Source organism: Lasiosphaeria miniovina, assembly GCF_030549165.1.
Source record: "Lasiosphaeria miniovina strain SMH2392-1A chromosome Unknown B0T26scaffold_5, whole genome shotgun sequence".
In the NCBI taxonomy this organism is placed as follows: Eukaryota; Fungi; Ascomycota; class Sordariomycetes; order Sordariales; family Lasiosphaeriaceae; genus Lasiosphaeria; species Lasiosphaeria miniovina.
This window is the reverse complement of record NW_026848224.1, coordinates 4,081,822-4,101,317: the sequence shown is the minus strand read 5'-3', so window position 1 is coordinate 4,101,317 and position 19,496 is coordinate 4,081,822. Positions and strand designations below refer to the sequence as shown.

The 19,496-nt window shown below is 55.3% G+C and overlaps 6 protein-coding genes across 6 annotated transcripts; 2 read left to right on the top strand and 4 right to left on the bottom strand.

Annotated features, from left to right (window-relative positions):
- Positions 1–3,428: 3,428 nt before the first annotated feature.
- B0T26DRAFT_717953 (uncharacterized protein) lies at positions 3,429–4,762 on the bottom strand. The gene has a single exon (XM_060442352.1). It carries the CDS (start codon positions 4,658–4,660, stop codon positions 3,731–3,733), a length of 930 nt encoding a protein of 309 aa, XP_060294944.1. The 5' UTR covers positions 4,661–4,762; the 3' UTR covers positions 3,429–3,730.
- Positions 4,763–4,807: 45 nt separating this feature from the next.
- B0T26DRAFT_621467 (heterokaryon incompatibility protein-domain-containing protein) lies at positions 4,808–5,428 on the bottom strand (the record flags this gene model as incomplete). Its single annotated transcript, XM_060436078.1, has 1 exon — positions 4,808–5,428. A coding segment is annotated over one exon (621 nt), but the record flags the coding sequence as incomplete, so codon positions are not given.
- A 2,251-nt stretch (positions 5,429–7,679) lies between these two features.
- B0T26DRAFT_753713 (uncharacterized protein) lies at positions 7,680–8,813 on the top strand (the record flags this gene model as incomplete). The annotated part of the gene is made up of 2 exons (XM_060445736.1): positions 7,680–7,695; positions 7,765–8,813. 2 exons carry the CDS (start codon positions 7,680–7,682, stop codon positions 8,811–8,813), a joined length of 1,065 nt encoding a protein of 354 aa, XP_060294942.1.
- A 946-nt stretch (positions 8,814–9,759) lies between these two features.
- Positions 9,760–11,422, top strand: B0T26DRAFT_804357 (uncharacterized protein). The gene is made up of 3 exons (XM_060447125.1): positions 9,760–9,988; positions 10,059–10,342; positions 10,493–11,422. The coding sequence occupies exons 1-3, from the start codon at positions 9,939–9,941 to the stop codon at positions 11,245–11,247; spliced, it is 1,089 nt and encodes a 362-aa protein (XP_060294941.1). The 5' UTR covers positions 9,760–9,938; the 3' UTR covers positions 11,248–11,422.
- Positions 11,423–12,406: 984 nt separating this feature from the next.
- Positions 12,407–13,137, bottom strand: B0T26DRAFT_753711 (uncharacterized protein; the record flags this gene model as incomplete). Its single annotated transcript, XM_060445735.1, has 2 exons — positions 12,407–12,695; positions 12,782–13,137. 2 exons carry the CDS (start codon positions 13,135–13,137, stop codon positions 12,407–12,409), a joined length of 645 nt encoding a protein of 214 aa, XP_060294940.1.
- A 2,682-nt stretch (positions 13,138–15,819) lies between these two features.
- Positions 15,820–17,890, bottom strand: B0T26DRAFT_367422 (uncharacterized protein). Its single transcript, XM_060434647.1, has 8 exons — positions 17,640–17,890; positions 17,430–17,565; positions 17,170–17,348; positions 17,046–17,082; positions 16,919–16,986; positions 16,453–16,844; positions 16,320–16,387; positions 15,820–16,242 (listed from the first exon to the last, which is right to left on the bottom strand). Exons 1-8 carry the CDS (start codon positions 17,772–17,774, stop codon positions 15,890–15,892), a joined length of 1,368 nt encoding a protein of 455 aa, XP_060294939.1. The 5' UTR covers positions 17,775–17,890; the 3' UTR covers positions 15,820–15,889.
- Positions 17,891–19,496: the final 1,606 nt, after the last annotated feature.

The following is a 19,496-nucleotide window of genomic DNA, read 5'->3' as shown; positions in this document are numbered from 1 at the left end:
AAAAGGCTCTTTAATTAGACGAGATTATTTTCTCCGTGTCCCCCTTCTTTGCAAAGATACAAAGGAACTTACACCCCTTCTTACCAGCCGCCCCTGAAGCTTATTGACTGTGGTCAAACACGGCACACAGTAACACCACGCCATCAAAGCGTATAGACATGAAGCTCCGCCCTGCTGTAGTATTTGCTTGATGAGATTTCTTGCTCGAGGTCTAGGGAGCTGGCGTCTTTCTGCTGGCTGATCGGCTGGGCGTGGTCGGTCATGGATGGGGTGACAAGGTGGGCGCCGCTGCTGTTGACAGACACTCGTGGCTGTAGTAGAGATGATGGTCCGGTGATGGACTTACCATTATACTAACTGATGGCCCGGTGATGGGTTTACCATTATACTAACAACAGGAGATTTAGGCTCATGCATATCGTCACAAAACAACCGTTTTGAATCCTATAACAAGAAGTACAAGCGCCTATGGGGTCCTTTGCAAGGGATTCCCTTGCCCTACACGGCTTGTTTCACCACCCTAAAATCGACGACCACCCATGCGTATAGTTACGTGATCATTTGTCACACTTGATCAATCCAGATCAGCCCCGGCTCAGCTTCGGCTAGTATCTACTCAGCACGCAGCAGTAGTTTTTACCGAAAAGCCCAAAAATGGCCCCCGTATAAGCAGGGGCCTAGAACCGGGACATGAGAATCCGCAATAGCCACCGCTCACATCTTTATAGACAATTTGTCCTCCTTCGGCTTGGGAATACTGACATCCATCACTAGTCGTAATACTGGCGACGAGAAATGCATATTTGTAAGATACCTTGAGCTGGGGCAAAGGGAAGTGAGAGTTTTGGCTTGGCACGGCGGTTATCTTCGGTCTCGCGGCCTCATCGGTTTTTGGGACTTGTTCAAGGAGGGAGATGGATAGACGAGAATGGTATTGCGTTGACCTCTCCTGCCTGCCACGGCAGCCAACACAGGCCTCATCTTCATGATTGTGACTGTCTGGCCCTCTGATCACAGCAAAAAGAGTGAGATTCTGAGTTTTGGAGATTCAACCGGCTCCGTTGACCGTTGTGGCCGTGTGCCGGTTCTTTGCCCTTCTCGAGTTGCCCAGTCCAGAGATCCACGAAGCGAAAACTCTACCCCTACGGTCAATACGCCCACACGACGGCCACTACAATGCCCTCTCTCTGTGAGCAGAGCTGGGTGTGTAGGTTGCCACGTGTTCAACCTTTACTAGTAGTAAACGTCGTTGGGAGGCGAAGGGTAAACGTCGTTGGGAGATGAAGAGCAAACGTCGTTGGGAGACGAAGGGTAAACGTCGTTGGGAGACGAAGGGTGTAATGGTCGTACATCGAGACTCTTGATACTCGTCCAATGGCTGTATTTGGGAGATAGCCTAATACTAGGGTCCTGGAGGATTTCTGGGGGGCACTTTCCGTATACCCTTTCCCTACTGCCCTTCTATTGCGGCCTGCACCTGGCTTTCGTTAAAATTGGCAAGGTTAAGATACGTCGTATAACAAGACGATAATCGGTAGGTGGGTGGTCTGGAGGTTGATTATTAAGCTAGCTACTCTTCGGGGGGATTTCCATGCAGTCCGAGTTGTGCAAGAACCGTTCCCATGCCGATTGATCGAGCGCTTCGGAGCTGGTGTTGGATCGGCCATCTCCAAGGCCGTACTGGATAAGGATGGCTGACGTATCGACTTGGCCGAAGAAGTGCGAGTCTTCATAGACTGTCTTGCCTATACAATCTGAATCTTTAACCTTTTCTCCATATACCTCATTCTGGAATGACACGTCGCAGGACCCAAATAGTATAAGGGTAGTGTTGATCACGTCCGACCTGATGAGGGTAATATTGGTTATGGAAATTCGGAAGAGCAAATACACTGGCTTGCCGAAGCCGTTTTCCGCAGTGAGATACTCCTATGCGATTTAAGTGGTTGTGAAATCCGAAGCCTCATTCATTCCGAATGTGAAAGACCGCTCCTAATCCTGAGCTTTCGTAATGGAAGTAAGCAGGTTGTTAAACGAGGGGGGGAGAGGGTGCCACTCCGTTTTATTCGTACGCCATGTCCTCCTCAATAATTATTCAGTTGCCCTTCATCCGCTTTTCCATCTTGGTCAGACGCCCGTCGCCTCCTTGTTTTTAAGAAAAGCAATCTTTTTGTGGCCAACGACAATCCAGAGCCGCTGCTGGGCCGCCCCATACCCTCTAACCCCCTTTTTCCGGCTTCCTGCCCTGCTGCTGGCCTCGCGCCTGGCTCCCCCTCTAGCCGACGGTCTCAGCGTCGCACACCAAGTTGTTCCCGAGCAAGTCGTTCCCGGAGGGTTCGATTTTTCTTCTCAACTTCGGTCATCAAGTCGGGTGTTGCGTTGCCGAAGAAACCTTCCTCTCTGCGGACGTCCTTTAATAGGGTTTACGGTTAGAGTTTTTCCTACGCAACCACGGCAGCGGTTTCTAACAAAAGTTCAATTTTAGCTCCCACTTACCCACGGAAGAAGCTCGAGCAACACCGCATCACTCCTCGGCAGCATGTCGCTACTCAGTACAAGCGACGAACCTTACGTCGGCGGGCATTATGACGCCCTTACCAGCATAGGCATATCCTTTCTCGCACCAGACGGTTCCGTACGCAGAGGGAATGCATCGCATCAAGAGAACAAGGCCGCGAGACACCACCTAACCGAAGTTTTTGGGGCAACTACTCAGTACTGTTGCGGACCTTGTATTGTTCTAGGCTGTACGCCTTCGGTCCTGCCGTTGGCTAACTCTCTTTGGCACCAACAGGCAGTCACTTGCGCCGAGTAGCGCTTTGGCTAACCGGATATGTAATAGCGACAGATGAACTCCCCCTGTGATAGGTAATTGATGTCCATCACGAGGCTGCGGTGGGAAGCGTGTTCGTGAGAGCTAACTCTCAGTTGACGTGGTTATGTTTGGCCTTGGGCTCGGGGTAATCCAGTTTCCATGTCGGGGACACACTTAGCCCAGCTCGCCCTTTGTTCTTGGCATGGGTGATGCCGAAGGAGCTGTTGCTACCGCTTTGACGCCAATGATGGAAAAGAAATCCACTGGTGTCGAATTTTGGGGTCACCGCTTCGCATTCGAGAACTGTGTCTCGACGAAATCAAAGGCCCCAGGCATCATGACCATAATGTGTAGGATCTCTTCAGTTGCGTGAATATATGTCAAGCGAGGTTCTGGACCGAGACGAATCACGCCAATGGATGTGGGCGTCCAAGACAATGCGTCCGGAAGGCTCGGCTTCGTCTCGAAATAACGCGACCAAGTGTAACTTGACTGCAAGCGACCTCGAATCTAATGGCAGAGGTTGAAACGCGTATCCTCATCAAGAATACCGATTATTTCTATCACAACCAACCAATACGATCGGAATATCACCAACCAGCCACACGAGTGGAGCAGGGACATAATTAGTCACGCGGGATACTTAGTTTCGTTAAGTTACAGTTATTGATCCTCCGAAATTATCTCATTCGTCTCCACTATCCGACACCGTTGCAGTTCGAGTGCAAGGATTGGGAACTTTAAGCCTAGTACGACGTCATGACGACGTGGTGCGGGTGCGGCTGGGACATGAACCACGCCAACTGCGATGCTGCCGTCGAAGCTCTCAAGGACCAGGTCGGCGGAGTGAACGTGCTGGCCTAGATCGCGCCTCACATGTAGGTAGGCACCTGGTAATATACATCAACAGGTCATCTACACCAGTCGAACAAGGAGATTGAAGAGTCGAGCTGCATCCCACTCCGTGTAGTGCACCCAGCCGACGCCCCATCTGGTACAGTATTCATTATCGTCGCGTCGTACCAACAAGACCTTCCTCCGGCACCACGAATAATTATCCCCATCATCTGCCTCGGGATTGCACACGGCGCACTTGTGCCTTTGCGCTGCGAGGAGGACCAGCAGCCACGGCCCTTTCGTCCCTGCGCCTTGTAGCAGCCGACAACTCAACCCGTACAGATATCCACACTCGTTGCCTGTGTCGGATATTACCACTACTCGCTCCTCTGTAGCCCCGTCCCTTTCCTTGGACTCGATCTCCTCGTCTCTGTAGGTGAAGGAGCAGGCCGACGACGCGACAGCACAGAAGTACAGGACGTTCGCGCGCGTCTCGCTTGCCAGCATCGCAAGCATCACCTGCGTCGTCTCCTCCAAGTCGCGGTCCATGTCGGGGAGGTCCCCCTCTCCGGGCCGGCCCGGGCCCTGGTACGAGTCGGCGATCAGCTGGTACGCGTCGATGGTGTAGCAGCGGCGGCTGTCGGGCTTGCGGAGGAGCATGCGTCGGTACATGGGGTGGTGGGAGAAGCTGTCGTACCGGACCGGCCCCTTCCATCCCGCCCACGACCACGAGGGGAACTGGCCTGGCACTCCCGCCTCGCGGCGAGACGGCGCCCTCGTGGGGTGATACCACAGCAGGCTCTCGGTCAAGGGCGAGCACAGCCCGCAGAGGAAGGTCGTCTTGGTCGTCTTGGTGACATGTTCTACGATGCCTGCAAACGCGTTCAGGACGTCTTCGGGATTGCCGAGCGTCTTTTCCGTGAACCCCTGGACGAGGTCGATGTAATAGTTGTTGAACAGCGTCTGGGCGTCGACATCCGTCGCTGGCAATAGACTCCAGTGCGTCATCACGTTGACCAGGTCGGGCAGGGTGGTGCTCGAGTGACTATCGGCGTCTTCCCAGATGCTTTCGAACCAGAGTTGCTCGCAGCACTGGAAGGAAACCTCGCCCGCCGAGAAGAAGATGCAGCGCTTGGCGAGCAGACGCTCTTGGAACGTCCACCCGCGCGTGTTGTAGCGCGAGCGCTCGATTGTCTGCCGGAACGTCGGCCTGTGTGCGATATCTATTCCAAGATCCGTCCACCGGTGATAGAGCATGGGTTTTCTGGTGGAGGGGCGGACGCCCGGCAGGTCTTCGTCCGCGTTTGTCCCGTCCACTGCGATGAGGGTTGCCAGTGACTCGCCGTAGATGGAACCCATGCGCGGCAGCTGCCTTTGCACGTCCTCGGCGCTGTCCTGAACAATGCAGAGCGCGTCGATCCAGATGTATCGCTCGCCGATTTGCCGGACAACTTGGAGCGCGTCGCGGATCGTCTTGGGGGTAGAGATTGGTTCCCGGGAGAGTCCACCAGGAGTAAACAGCCTCGATGTATTAGAGGTGAGCAGTCTGAGCTGTGCAACTTGGCCCCACACGTAGCTGAGTGTGAGGTACCTCGTCCCCGGGGTCGAGCGTGTCAGGCAGTTGTCGACCACGTCGACGAGAATTAGCTGTCCACTCGCCAGCAAGTCTCGGCCCAGGTATGCCGCATTACATGCAGCGCCGTGTTCGGCCTCGCATTTGTGCAGCCACCCTCGAACCATGCTCATATCAATTTGATCTCTGGGGACAAGGCGGCCTGGCAAGTTGGAGTGGTCGAATTTGTCATGGCAAGGCTCCGACGAGTAGAGGATAATGTTCCACATCTGAGAAGGCGCGGGCAGTTCCATGCTCAGGAAATCGTCTACCGTGAGGCCGGCCGGGGGCCAGTCCGGGACTGAACGCAGCCCTCGCGAGCAGCGCAGGATCACCAGGAACGAGCATAATGCGCAGCGGATGTTGGGAGGCTCCGAATTCCCTAGGTCCAGGCCGTACTTCAACGCCATGTGATAGTTGGCGAGGCCGAAAGCTAGGCACTCGTAGTTGCCCATTTCAAAGGCCGATCTGCACTTGTCGCAAGTCTCTAGAGATGATCGGTGCAGCTTTTCCTCTGGTCCCCGGATGAAGGGCACTGCGGCAAAGCTACCCATCAGCTTCCTGGAAACTCACATCAGAGCCCAAACTCGAAAGCCCCCACCTTTGCTAAACAATTCCGAGCACGCTTTGCACCAAGGCAATTCACATGGCTCAGGGTCAATGTTCGGATCCGACTCCTTCTTGCTGAGAATTTGAGCAATCGGTGGCATACTCCCACGACTCCCTCCCTCGCGGGCCGAATGCCATGGCGACTCCATCGCGGAAATAGGTATGAAGATCGGTTGAGACAGTACGGACGTGACGACCGTTTCCGGGGTGAAAATGGCAAAGGTGTACAATACCAGGCGAGCGGGAAGGCATGTTGAACTATTACTAGTAGGATCCGCTGCATTCCTTTATACGTGGTACTCAGCATCTTCATGCGTATATGGTGTGATTATCAACTGATCTTTTTTCTTTTTTTTTTTTTCCCTTTTTTTTCCCTTCTTTTTTTTTCGCTTTGTTTTTCCTTCTTTTCCTTCTTCTTCAAAGCCCACTGTAACTTAGCTTGTTTCGGCCGTCGGATCCGGCAAAAGTGGTGTCAATTGAAGTGTATGGCCTAATCTGGCAGCCGTTGGGGACGATGGTCAGATTTTGTTCCAGTTGGGCTTCCTTTCAAGTGTCGAAGCTCAGCTCGACGCCATAAATTGCCACTGCGTGATGTAGCGCACAGTCAGCTGCGGAGGTGGTGCCACCATCTTTCGATGACCTTCTTGGTTGCATGACGACCGGAGATTTCGTCTGGTATCCTCCAGTCTACTGCTCGACATATTTGCAGCGATGTCGCGTCGCCCGATAATTAAGCGGTGCAAACAGCGTAGTCAAGTTGGGTTGTGAAGTTGGGTTGTGAAGTGGGTTGTGAAGCTGGGCTGTGAAGCTGGGCTGTGTGACGTGGTAGCCCACCAAAGGTTGTGTCGTGTGAGGGCGGAAACAGCCACGAGTGAATCGACGAGCGCGGGGAAAGACACCCCGTGCTTCTGTTCATGTCTAGTAGCTTGAAATGCCGGGCATGTCTCAACTGCATCTCATGGTGCGGACAGGCAGGTGTGACGAGAAGAAGTGGAAAGACTCAAGCGAGGAGCAAGAAATCCATTGAAGCGAAAGTCCGGCATCCCTCAGAAAAGGGGCCGCTCCCAGTCCCCCCTCGTAGTTATGTCGCGCAAGGCTCTGCTCACGCTCAGGGTATTTTTGGTTGCCTCTTTCGCGCAGGTCTGTCCTTCGTTGCGACTTTTTGTCCCTTCCTTCGTTCCTCAAAGGTCATGGAAACAGGAGAAAGACCGTGAGGGATCTGGCCGATTGGCGAAAGAGGGGAGTTGTTGGGATTGCCTAGTTCGGTTTAGGGCATGAAGGTCGTTGGTTGCCGTAATCTCGATGAATTAACCAGTACCCCGTCATTATTACTGTCACTCGGCGGAGTTCTCGCCGTGAGGTCACCGGAAAGAAAGGATTCCAGAACTGTATAAAGCCAGCAGGGCGAGCGGCAATCCAAGCGTCACCAGAAACATTGCCGCAACAGGGCAAGCCGCGGCCCGAAATGGACTGGAAACCCGAGCTGAGATGACAATTGCCAAGTCCTCTGTCGGGCTGTGCTGGTGCCTGCATCTCCGCGGGCTGAAAGCCCCAAAACGCCTCTTTTCTTGGCACTGGTGTCGGCTTGCTGCTCTTGCTGCACCAAACGTAAATATCAATAGGATATGCCCACCTGGCCTTTGGTGGCTTGGTCAAACGAAATCCAGACCATGATGCCTTGAAGCTCGCTCTGGCATCAGCATTCCAAAGACTCAACCAAACAATCACCTGTCACACCCCGCCACGTCCGTCACCTCACTCCGTGAAAAGAACAAACACGTAATCAATCTCAGCCCTTCCAGCAAGATGGCAGCAAAGCTCTGTGCGGCCCCCCTCAAGCCTTCCAGTGAGGTGAGAGGCACAAGCGCAAGCTAGCTAACACAACCCGAAGTCGCAGCGAGACCGGGCGTCCAGGAAGCCGCGGCCAAGAGCAAAGACCTGCAGCGGATCCTCGCCGAAACCTCCAGCGCCGCGACCTTACTCGCCCAAAACCAGTCCGAACTCGCCTCGCTGCAAGCCGCCATCACAGCATCCGACGCGCGCGTCAAAGACCTCGACCTCGCAGCGCAAAAAGAACAGCTCGACCACGCGCGGCTGCGCGACTCGCGCGTCAAGCGCTTCGCATACAGCGCGACCGGCCGCAAGGCCAAGTTCGACGCGCAGGCGCGCGCCGAGGAGGCCGAGTACGTGGCGGCGCTGCAGCTCGCGCAGCGCGAGACGGATGCCAACGCCGCGCTAAGGGCGCAGCTGCACGCGGCGCACAAGCCGCTCGGCGAGCTGCAGCGTGAGGTGGCGCGGCGGGCGCAGGCGGAGCAGGATCTCGAGGCGCTGTACGGGACGGTGTTCAACGACGGCACATGGGCGCTGTTTCCGGGCGAGGTGGCGGCGAGGAAGAAGCATATTGCCGCGCAGGAGGCGCATCGCGCGGCGGTCGAGCGCGCGGCGGCCGAGGAGAAGGCCGCGGCGATGCTCGGCGAGGTGCAGCAGCTCGTGAGCGGCGCCGCGGTGAAGGCGATCGACGAGGCGCTGCACTATTCGCGTCGGCATCCGTTTAACAATGGTGTCGTGGCCGACATGCTCGAGCACGACGCGCTGGGCCGCGCGAGGATGGCTGTCGTCAGGGCGCGCATGAAGCTGATCGATGTGAGGGAGCTGAGTCCGCTCGTCGGCGACTTGCCTGAGGTGGTCATTGGGCAGGGCAGCGGCGGCGGCGGGCCGTTTCGCAGCTGGGGGACCGACGATGCGGGCATGGACGATATTCGCCGGTCACAGGGCGAGGTGCAGCGCGCTGTCGAGGTGGTCGACGACAAGATTGCTGCGGCGGCAGAGCGGCGGAGGGAAGTTGACGTCGAGGTCAAGGTGCGGGAGGCGGCAGTCGAGGAGGCCAGAGCGGCGCTGCAAATGGTGCGGGAGAAGGTTTTTGCGAGTTTCCCCAGGTGAGGTTCGATGAGATTCGATGAGATTCGATGAGATTTGAGGGTAGTGCTCGTCGGGGCGCTCTACGGGGGTATGCTTGGCATTAGGGGGAGTTTCACAGCGATTGCATTTCCCAAGAGCCCGGAAGGACCGACATTGACTTTTATTTCGTTCCATTTCCCATTCAAAAACTAGACTAGCATGTAGACGGATCCGGGAATGATCATGTACCTTAACAGAGCATTCTTCAATGCTTTGTTCGGTGATTCGCAAGATATCAATAGGATATCCCCACCTAGCCTTTGGTGGCTTCATTCGCTCTCACTAACCCTGGCACGAGTGGCTGTCCACTCACAGCCCCGAGATCTGAATCTTTTTAAACGTTACCACTCTTGTGATTAGACATCCCTTGTACTTTAATGTCATTGTCCTAAGTGGCAGATTGTCACGCGTTTCCTCGATCTGGCCATCCGGCATCCAAAACTCCCTATCCTTCACTTGATACTTATGAGACCTCGGGACCCCGATTCAATGCAAGGGCTATTGTAAATAAAGGAGCATTGGTTCCATTCATGTGCTCTATAAAGCGGGAGGATGTGGATCCAGAGCTCCGTTTCTAGCAAAGCAACCTTGCATAAATTCAGGCTTTCAGCAAGCAAAAAAACCGGAAACTTGCTGAACTTCGAACGAGTTAAACATACGTTTATACCTCTCCCCTAGATCCAACTATTGCGTGCCAATAGATTGGTCGGAAACCAAGAACTGACGATGCAAATTTTGTTGTCAAAATAATGCATCAGCAAATGCTTGTAGTAAAATTGAAGAAAAAGGGGTTCAAAGCCAGACCCACCGCAAATATTCCTGCGACAAACCCAAGGTTGGACAGATGACGTCATGCCAAAATAATCAAACCCAAGGTGCAACTCTTCTCAACCTTCCCCGACAAGCCACTTTCAAGCTTTTTGGCTTTCAAACGTTGCGCGCCAAGATCAACGACAACGCAATTTTTTTACCCCTCAAAAAGGGTACTTTTCCAGCACATAATAATTACTCCCAATTTGAGAAAAGACGACAATTCCCTGTCTGAATATCAAAACACTGGACACGCACGAGAAATTCAAATTCCACTATTCCAGTTTCCCGAAAAAAATGAACATCATCAAATCACAACCGCCACCCATGTCCCCAGAAGAGGAGGAGTAGGTAAACCCAACCCAGCCTCGGCCTCTCCATTAACCAAAGGAGCACAGCTAACAAACCCAACCACAGAGCCACACGCATCCTCGCCGACGCACGCTTCCACCAGACACTCACCATCCCCCCCTCTCACTGCCGCGACCGCAGCACACCGCTGAGCGTAGCATTCGCCGACATTGGCGACCCGAACGGGACCGCCCTCGTGTCGGTCGGCGGGCTGTTCGGTTCGCGGTACACGCTGGCGCTGGCGGACGAGCTGGCGCGGGCGCGGGGCGTGCGGCTGCTCGTGCCGGACAAGCCGGGGATTGGCGGGACAGATGGCGTGGGCGTCGAGGGGAAGATGGGTGTCTGGCTTGGTGAGTGGTTTCTCCGTGTATCTGTTATCTCTCCCCGTACGATGGTAAAGGGGGATCCATAGTTGAGGGGGCTGGCTACCAGATAACATTCGCGAGAGTGGCTTAGTCAGTTCGACCGACAAGACAGCTGATACTGACAAACAAAAACAGAAATCATCACCGCCCTCGCTTCCCACCTCCACCTCCCACACATCGCCATCCTCGGCCACAGCTCCGGCACCATCTACGCGCTCCACACCGCCCTGCACCTGCGTCACCTCCTCCACCCACAGCACCCCTACATCGCGCTCGCCGCGCCGTGGGTGCACCCGTCTGACAGCGGGGCGTTCCAAGCGTCAGTCGCCGCCGCGCTCCCAGACTGGGCCGTGCGGCGGTGGTACGACGCCACAAAAGCAATAACGCGGGCGGGCGCGTCGGCGATGCTGGGGCCGAGCACGGCGCGGCCGGGCGTCGAGCTAGCGGACAAAAAGACGGATCCCCTAACAAGAGCCATCGACGAGAAGATCTTGCAGTATGCGCTTGAGGAAAACGTCGCGGGCGTCAGCCAGGAGGCGCTGTTCTGCCTGCGCGGGGGTCCGGGGGCGAAAGGTGACGATAGTGGTGGTGGGAATATCTGGGGCGGCTGGGACGACTATGACGGGTTTCTGCGGCTGCTCAGAGAGAGGGAGGGTGCTATAGACAAAGAGAGTGCGAGGCTGGCGGTCGATGTGTATTTCGCCGAGCAGGAAAAGACGTCGGGAAACCGCGGGTCGGAGTGGTTTGACGAGTGCTGGAAAACCTACGCAGCGGATTTCATTGACTACACGAGTCGGACGATGCCGGGGACGACCCACGAGACGGTCATGAGGCCCGAGAAGGGCGTTCTTGATGCCATCTTCCAGGCGTTGAGTGGCAGGGACAAATAAAATCAGGGGTCCAAAAAGATTTTCGAAAGCAAGGTACCCAGGAGTTAGCCCGTTGGTTCTAGAGTTTGGACAACATATTTCCACATTGAACCTGAGAAAGCCCGAGAGAACCCCTCTGCTCCCAGCCAGAAACAAAAACTCACGACGCACACTACCTCGCAGTCAAAGCCCTCGCAGTCAAAGCCCTCGCCGCTTCAAAGATTCTAGGCGGCTTACTCTCCCTCCCAACCCCGCCGCCCGAGCACATGCTCTTGAAGAGATCCCAGGCCGCCACTGCATCTCTCTGTCTCTGTCTCTTCTTCCTCTTCTCCCCCACATCCCCCTTCGTTCTAACCACCATGTCGACCATTAATAGGAGCCGGCCGTTGTTTTTCAGCCTCGCTACTGGTAGAATCGGCGGGATATCATGCCCCGGCTCCTCTCCGACGTCAACTGAATTGAACTCGTCGAGGTTAATGGTGGGGAGATTCTCCGGGCTCGCCTCCTTCTGTCGCACTGTGAGGATATACCCCATGGTAAGGGGGATCATGGGGGCCGACAGGTCGGGCTTGCTGACGGCTGCAGATACACATGAGTTAGTTTAAGTGCACGGGGTATGGCCGGCACAGGGTATGAGCCGGCACAGGGTATGGCCGGCACAGGGTATGAGCCGGCACGGGGTATGAGCTGGCACAAGTACGAAGCCGGGAGAGGCTTGAAAAAGTGAGCTGAGAGGGATGAATAAGAGAGCATGGAGAGATGAAGAAGAGAGCTGGGAGATATGTTATGAGAGAAGGGCAACAAGAAAATGCCGTACTCACACTCCCTCCCTCGCGCGGGGGGCACCCCCTTGACCACGGGCTGCGCATTGAGCGGGACCTCATTACCTCCTTTTCCTTTCAGAGTGATCACCAACTCCGACGCGCCAAACTCCTGCGTCAGCTACATCGGCCGTGCAAACAGCCTTGTCGTCAATATCCCACCCTGCCCGTCTGAGACGATGCTCGCTCTCGGCTCCCCCGTGTTGCCGCTGATATTCGCCTTGATTACGGGCATGCGGGCCTGCACCTCGATGTTCCACCGCCAGAGGTGCAGCTTGGCCTCGCCGGCCAGCGGCGGCCCGCGGCGGCCCGCGCAGCGACAGCATTGCCGAGAAATTCATAGGGCCAAAGTGCTCGGTCTAGAGCGCGAGATTGAGCGCCGCCGCGGCAAAAAGCGTCACGTCCACATTCAACACTTCCACCTCGGCCGGCGAGATGTCACGGTTCATCCAGACGACGCTAACCTGATCGAACGGCGGGGCAACGGTACCGACCACGAGAATGGTAGGCAGAGCTTTCAGCTTAGACAGAGAAGCGAAGCAGTCTGCCCGGCCCTGCACTTTCTTTGCCAGGCCCAGGAGTCGCACCAGATTTGGAGCCATATGACCGCACTTGAGCCAGAGTAACCTCAAAGTTGCCAATATTGGTCTTTATCGTGATAGTCAGCGCAAAAACGACGTGCCGCTGTTGCCCAGCCCCATAAGATTAGCGTCGCCTGGAGCCCGAGAGTGAACTTTGTCTGGATGTGCGTCTCGAGTACTGCCTCAGCCACCCGGGTTCCCGTGAACAATACATCCGACACATGAACCTTGTCGCCCAAGCCGCTGCGCTTGAGAAAGTCCCCGATTGCGGTCATCCCACTAGTCGCCTCCATGTCTACCTCCGTTGCCATACGGAGGATGAAACGCCACTTGTGGCAAGGCACAAACCATAGATCTGATCCGTGGTCAGACGATGCGGCCGTTGCCTCTTGACTCAGGCCCGCCAGTGCCAATGCGGCCGCAGGACGCAACTTAATGAATCCTAGAATCCCAGCCACGACCGGCGGCAGATTGTATCCCACGAGGTCTGCCAACTGAAGCAAGGACATTTTGCCACTGGTCCTGGTTGAGTCTAGAGCAAAGAGCAAACCCTGGAGCCGCTTATCGTAGCCGAGAGGTGTCTAGAGAGTAGCAGCAGCGTCTTGGCCAAACTGAGAGCCTCGCATTGTCTGCTCTGTCGTGAACGCGAGCAGCGAGGCTTAGAGATTGTCAGAGCCTGACGCCCTTTTGCCGTTGGATTGCGCTCAATCTCGACTGTATCCATTTTAATTTCGCCGGACTTATCAGTCATTCAGTCGGTACGTGCTGCTCTTCGCCGATTCCTGTGTCGCGAATCCAACCCCTCCTTTGGACCTCCACTTGGCTTCATCTCGAATGTCTTGATGAACCCAGACAGCCCCACGCGGAGGGGTAGAGTGCAGCTTCGCTGTCCGCCTCTTGACTTGCTTTCCTCCTCGTTGGCAGAGCTCCGTCGGAGATACCGCAGATGTCAGAAAGAACAGGGTTTTCGGAACGTAGGCTCACCGGCGCTAAGCCCGGATCATTGGCCACTAACCAGTAGCACAACAGCCATACTACGCCCAGGAGTGAGAGGACACAACCGGGTAAGCTTGGACCGTGTGACAATGGCGACCATCTAGTTCGCCTGTAAACAGGCCCTCTGAGCCGTCAGGTCCAAGGGGGTTGATATGCGGAATGGAGGGGAGGGGGGGTTGGCGGAATGGAAGATCAGTGTCCATGGGTTATACCCCGATATCACACCCATTTTCCTTCGGACCCTCCCAGATGACCGCTTTAGCGCGTCCCGGCATCAGAGCTGCTTGCCCTGGTCGCCCTTTGTCGAGTTGTCCGAATGTCTATCGTGCTCGTCCGACTGCTTGTGAGACAAAGTTAGAGGCCTCCACAACAGTCTCAGACGCGTTAGAATTTATACCCTTGCCCTCCATGTCGGCGATGTCGGCGACCAGGCCAGGGGTTTAGTGAGGGGCCGGGGGGGCCGAATCCGGGGTCTCGGCTGGGTCCCGGCCCAAACGGCGGATGGTCCGGGTGATCCACCGCCGTAGCTCGGCATCAAGGAAGGTGAGCACCCCTACCTAAATGATCACAACGCCCAAAATGCTGACAAGCCCTTGGATCTTCGCCCAATGAGCGGATTTTGCCGCCACCTCCATTAACAGCCGTGCGAAGTCGTCGGCTGAGGCCGGGGGGCTGGCGCCAAGGGGGTTGGGAGGACGACGGGAGGGCAGGGCTGGTAGGCAGGGCAGGCAGGGCAATTGATGTCGCAGGCCGGGCAGGCCGGGCAGGCCGCAGAGAAAAGGGTGGATGTCTCGACCATTTTGAATCAGAGTTGGCAGAGTCGGCAAATCGGACAAGAAACCAGAAACATTCGCCGACAGCGAAACGAGATGGAAGACATACCAGAGGAAGAAAATCTCTGCTTGGAGTGGTCCCAAGCTCACGCCGTCTTTTCCACCGCTCTGTGCCGTGGACGGAAGGTGCCTCCAATCTTTGGGGTAGTCATACTTTCATGTTATTCATACACCCTCCCAGTCCCAGGGAACACGTCCAGTTGTGACGGCCGTCAAGATTTCCAATAATTCATGGCTTTGCTGCCCAGAGTGGCAGGATCGAGACTGAATTGCCCATTGGAAATGAGAAAGAGCAAAACTCAGAGCTGGGCGCGTGGACTTACAACTTGGGAAGGAACAGAGAAAGGTGGGGCCACAGCTTTGCACAGTAATGATATGGAGAGCTCTTTCCATTACGAGCCTGACTGCAGAGGAACTTACGACTTTCATGGGGACATCGCGTCGTATATCCACCAAAATTGGTGAAATTTAGAGATCGGCAAGGCCGCAAAATTTTATTGCCTAGCGATCGCCCGGTACATTTTGCTCCTGAACTATCGAGTGATCGCCATCGCCAACGGTCAACTCCATAACATCAAACCTACGTATAACAAACCTTCCTCGGAGGATGCCGCTACAGTATTTTACAAAGTCACCTAAAATTGAAATAAATTACAAAACGCCAAACACGGGCAGGTCATAGTTGAGGTGCCCTTCCCGGAAGAAAAAGTTCGTTGTGCACCAAATTACGAGGCGTATCTGTGCTTTGAACCTTGGCCTAGGAAGCAGTTTGGAAAAGCAGCTTTAGACACATGGAGGAAAGCGCGAGGGACAAGTCGCTCAAGCCCTTCCAGGAACTTTGTGGCTTTATTCAGGAAGAAACACGGAACAAGGGCGATCGATCCACGTTTCCAGTGGCTTCCAAAGCCATGAGGCCCAGCTCCCACGGCCCCGAGCTCAGCGCTATGAAGCACATTTTTGTTACTACCTCCACAGAATGACATAAGCGTGGATTATTTTATTTATTTGAAGACAGGCAATTGAGTGCCATAGCTGGTTTTGACCACCTACAAGCAGCGTAAATTGCGCCCACGTAGGTGGCTTGAGAAATGCAGAAAAACACAAAGAATCTTATTAACACTAACGAGTTTGCAAATATATCAACCAGTAGGAGTCGCTACACTGTGATTATAACGAGGTGCATTCTTGCGGGCTGAAAGACGGGCTTTGAAACGAACTTCAAAAGAGAAAATCATTCGTCTAGATAGGTACGTAGGTACATGTAAACCAATGCCGCTACGTTTATATACATGATGTTTTTGTTCCACGTTTGATATTTGCCGTGATGTCGTGATACTAAGTAAAAGCGCCGCGCCGGGTGAAGCCTAAGGCAAAAATCCTCCTAAAAGAAATATCCATATCGCTATACGTCATTCTCCTTTTTTCTTCTTCATCATCTTTTAGCGTGTTCCTCGTCGCGCTCGGCGGAGACGAGCTCGGCGATGCTCGTGCAGCCGGTGCCGCTGTCGCGCGACTCGTCGTCGTTGCTGGGTTGGTACTTGACGTCCATGGGCGTCTCGAGGACGTGGTGGGTGCTCTTGCGCACGACGCTGCTGCCGGCACGGGCGCGCGACACGGCGGCCGCGCTCGACATGCGGTCCAGCTCGTGCTTCTGGTTCTCCGACGTGCCGCTGACGATGCGCGGCAGCAGCCGCCGCAGCAGCAACCGGAAGCTCGGCATGCACGTGCAGATGACGCCGACGTAGATCTCAACCCCGGACCACAGCGTGACCTGGGAAATGTCCTCTGTGCGAGCGCAGGTTAGTGGGTGCGACTGTAGCATGGTCTAGCCGCGACAAAGGGGGGGACTAGTCGGGGCTTACTTGTCGGGTCGGCAAGGCTCGTGAATTGCTTGATGGTCTTGAGCCTGACAAGACTAATGATCATGACGCTGCGGTGGCTGGTCAGAGAGACTACGACGTGACTTGGCGCAGGACTAGCCTAGGAGGTACTTACCAGGCTCCAATACTAAACATGACGGCGCCCATAACCTTCTTCTTCCAGTGCAGGTTGAGTGCCAGCAGCTGCGGGAACGGTAGGGCGAGCAGCCACACGTCGAAGACGATGCCGGTAATGGCCGCAGCCCATACCAGGGCATCCATGTTGTTACACTGCGCCTCACCGCTGCCATCCCATCGCGTCCAGAACCTGCTGATGGGCTTGCACTGGAATACCACGGCGAGAAAGAAGCTCAGGTTATAGACAACGTTGAGGACCATGGTTCCGATCAGGATCCGGCCGAGCTTGTTGTCGTTGCCGGGCGGGAACACCCGGAGGTAGAAGAGGATGATGGACGCCCGGATGAAGAAACGAGCTGCGGTGTAGAGCAGCATATTGGCGAAGAAGAGCTGAGGAGGATTAGTGGATCATTATTTCCATGAGAAAAGGCAGATCTGCCTCGTGAGTATCGCTCCCGTCTTACCCGCAGAACAGAGGTGACCTTGTCGAAGGGCACAAACCAGATGTCGGTACCCATGCCATCGAGTGCGCCTTGACACCAACCGTTAGATCACCAGCACGGTGGCAGAACAGCATAGGTTAGGACTTACCAAGGATCACCAGCACAGTAAAGGCAATGCATGTGGCCTGCAGGTGAGCGATTAGATTTAGCGGTGCAAGGCCGAGTGGGAGGGCATGGGTACGGCGCAAAGGAAAGGCGTGGTGACAGCATACCATGCCGAAGAAGTTGCATAGGTCGTCATACCAAAAGTATGCTTTGGTGAGGACACGAGCTAGGATGCGAAAGACCACGGCGACAACGGCCAGGCCGAGGAACACAGAGACGACGGGGATGATCGCATGATCGGTGGTGGCCTGGTTGCCACAAAGGTGTGATGTAATGTTCTTGGCGGCTGTACTCAGGAATCAGCCATCGTGGTCTCGTCGTTTGTCACTCGTCTCCAAAACGAGATTCGATTGGGCGGTGGACTAACTGAGAGACTCCTTCACCGTGCACGCCGCAGTGACACAAGCAGCCGCATTCTGGTTCAGGCCGTTGTTGGTGCAGATGCAGTGCGTGTCGGTCGCCGCGCACGTCGAGTTCGCTATGGCGTCGCCCAAGCAGACGAGCTAGACATGTGGATGGTCTGTGTCAGTGTGCGTTATTCCTCCTCGTATCCTACCACGCCGGCGGTTGAACTCACGGCGCAGGTGGGAAGAGTGGCAGCGGCATCCTGGAGGGTTGTCGTGGATTCTGCCGCGCTCGTGGCGAATGGCAGGACGAGGGCTACGAGGACGAGAGACAAGCTACAGGCAAGTCTGTTCCTGGCAGTGCCCATAGTCCAAACTGATAATGTTGGAGGCAAGAGGAAACAAGCAGTCCCCTCAGCTGGGCGGAGATGTGAGATTGGAAGAAATGAGTCCCCGGCAGCGAACGAGGAGATGGGCGCGGAGTGGTGGGACCGCCCCGTGTTTCAAATTTTGCTCTAGGGAAGACCGTCTCAGCAGCCGATATCCACGATCTAGTGGTAATGGCATAGATTCGACGGCGCTGCGGCGGGCAGGCGGGGTATCAAATATGTGGATCAGCGAGGGCCATGGAGCATGAGAAACCTGAGGAGCCATGTGCCGTAGCCAAGGATGGCCCGATACTTGACACTTGACAGCGACAGTGACAAGGCCGTGGCAGCGGGATAAAACCTAGTTTGAGTTGGCGTGCAGCTGCGTGCCTGGCGTCGGGGGGGCATTGTGTGATGGTCCGGACGTCGGGAAGGCACAGAAAACGGATGAAGGCCAAGGCTTCCCCCACGTCTGTCGTCCTCAGCATCGAGGAGTTCGGGAAGTACGTCGCCATGTGCTAGCGGTGCCGTGAGCACTAAGCGGGTAATGCAGGTAAGCCGATCCAAGGCCGACGACGTGCATCCTTACTTAGTAGGGACTTGTGGAAGAGGGGCCATCTGCGATTCAAGGACCGCGGACCCATTTTACGGCAAGCTGCAGGTGCCGGCGGACCAACGCCTTTGGGTTAGGTGTCCGTCCCAGGCCCACACAAACCGGCCCATACCGTTTGGGTCTCAACATTGCACTGTGCTTCACTAAGACGATGGCCTACCACTGGGCCTAGGAGAGCACAAGTGGCACAGTGCAGTGTAACTTGCAGGTTCGTCGTACGAGTGGTAACGAGCGAGGGAAAGCTCGCATAGTTTCAGGCACTTTATTACTTATCGGATAAATATAAAGCGACAGCAGCTTGATGATCGGTTACTGCATTAGCGGTGGTTTTGGGTTAATTTCCTTTCTTGCCCCCTCTTGTTCTAGAACCCTTCCTATTTAAGCTCCGACGCGCTTTCCGGTTTGAGGATTCGGCCAAGATTGCTGAAAGAAGGCACTGAATATCACTGCTGCAACTTCGGCCGCCTCCAGTCATCGAATCTACTCTAGCGCGTCCGTTAGTGCGGTTTTATGTGGCCTGTAAGGCTTTCGCGTCATCGAGCCCGCTGTCCACCGCCTAGCGCCGGCTCCGCCCTTGGCCGCTAAGCCGGCTGACTGGCCTGGGATTCTTCTGGTTTCTGGACGGAGCCTCAATTGCTAGGCCGCCCCCGGTGGACAGGCATCATCGCTGTTCATTCTTTCCCGCACGGAAAGATGGCCAACCAGTTTTGGTCTAGGCTGAGAGCGGCAGGGGACATCGAATTAGCTCTTGACGTCCATGCCGTGTTTTATGGCCGTGGCTGCTTCTTTTCTTGACCGAGAGGGCAACTTAGCTCGTTTCAGGGTAATGGACGTGGCGAGTCAGAGGCTGCGAAGAATGCTGGCCCACAATAAAGAGGGGCTCTCTTACATGTGATCCCCACGCATCCAAACGCGACTCGTCGGGATACAGTTGCCATGTTTACCTCGCCTTGTCCGGACAGCCCAACGCAATGCAATGCAGATTTGGATTGGTATAGATGTGCAGCGCACAGCATTCACTCTACCTGCATACATATTTATATCTCACACTCGTCGTCCTCTTGGTCTTTTTGCACTATTGGAAGCCGACATGCGACTTTTCCCCAGTC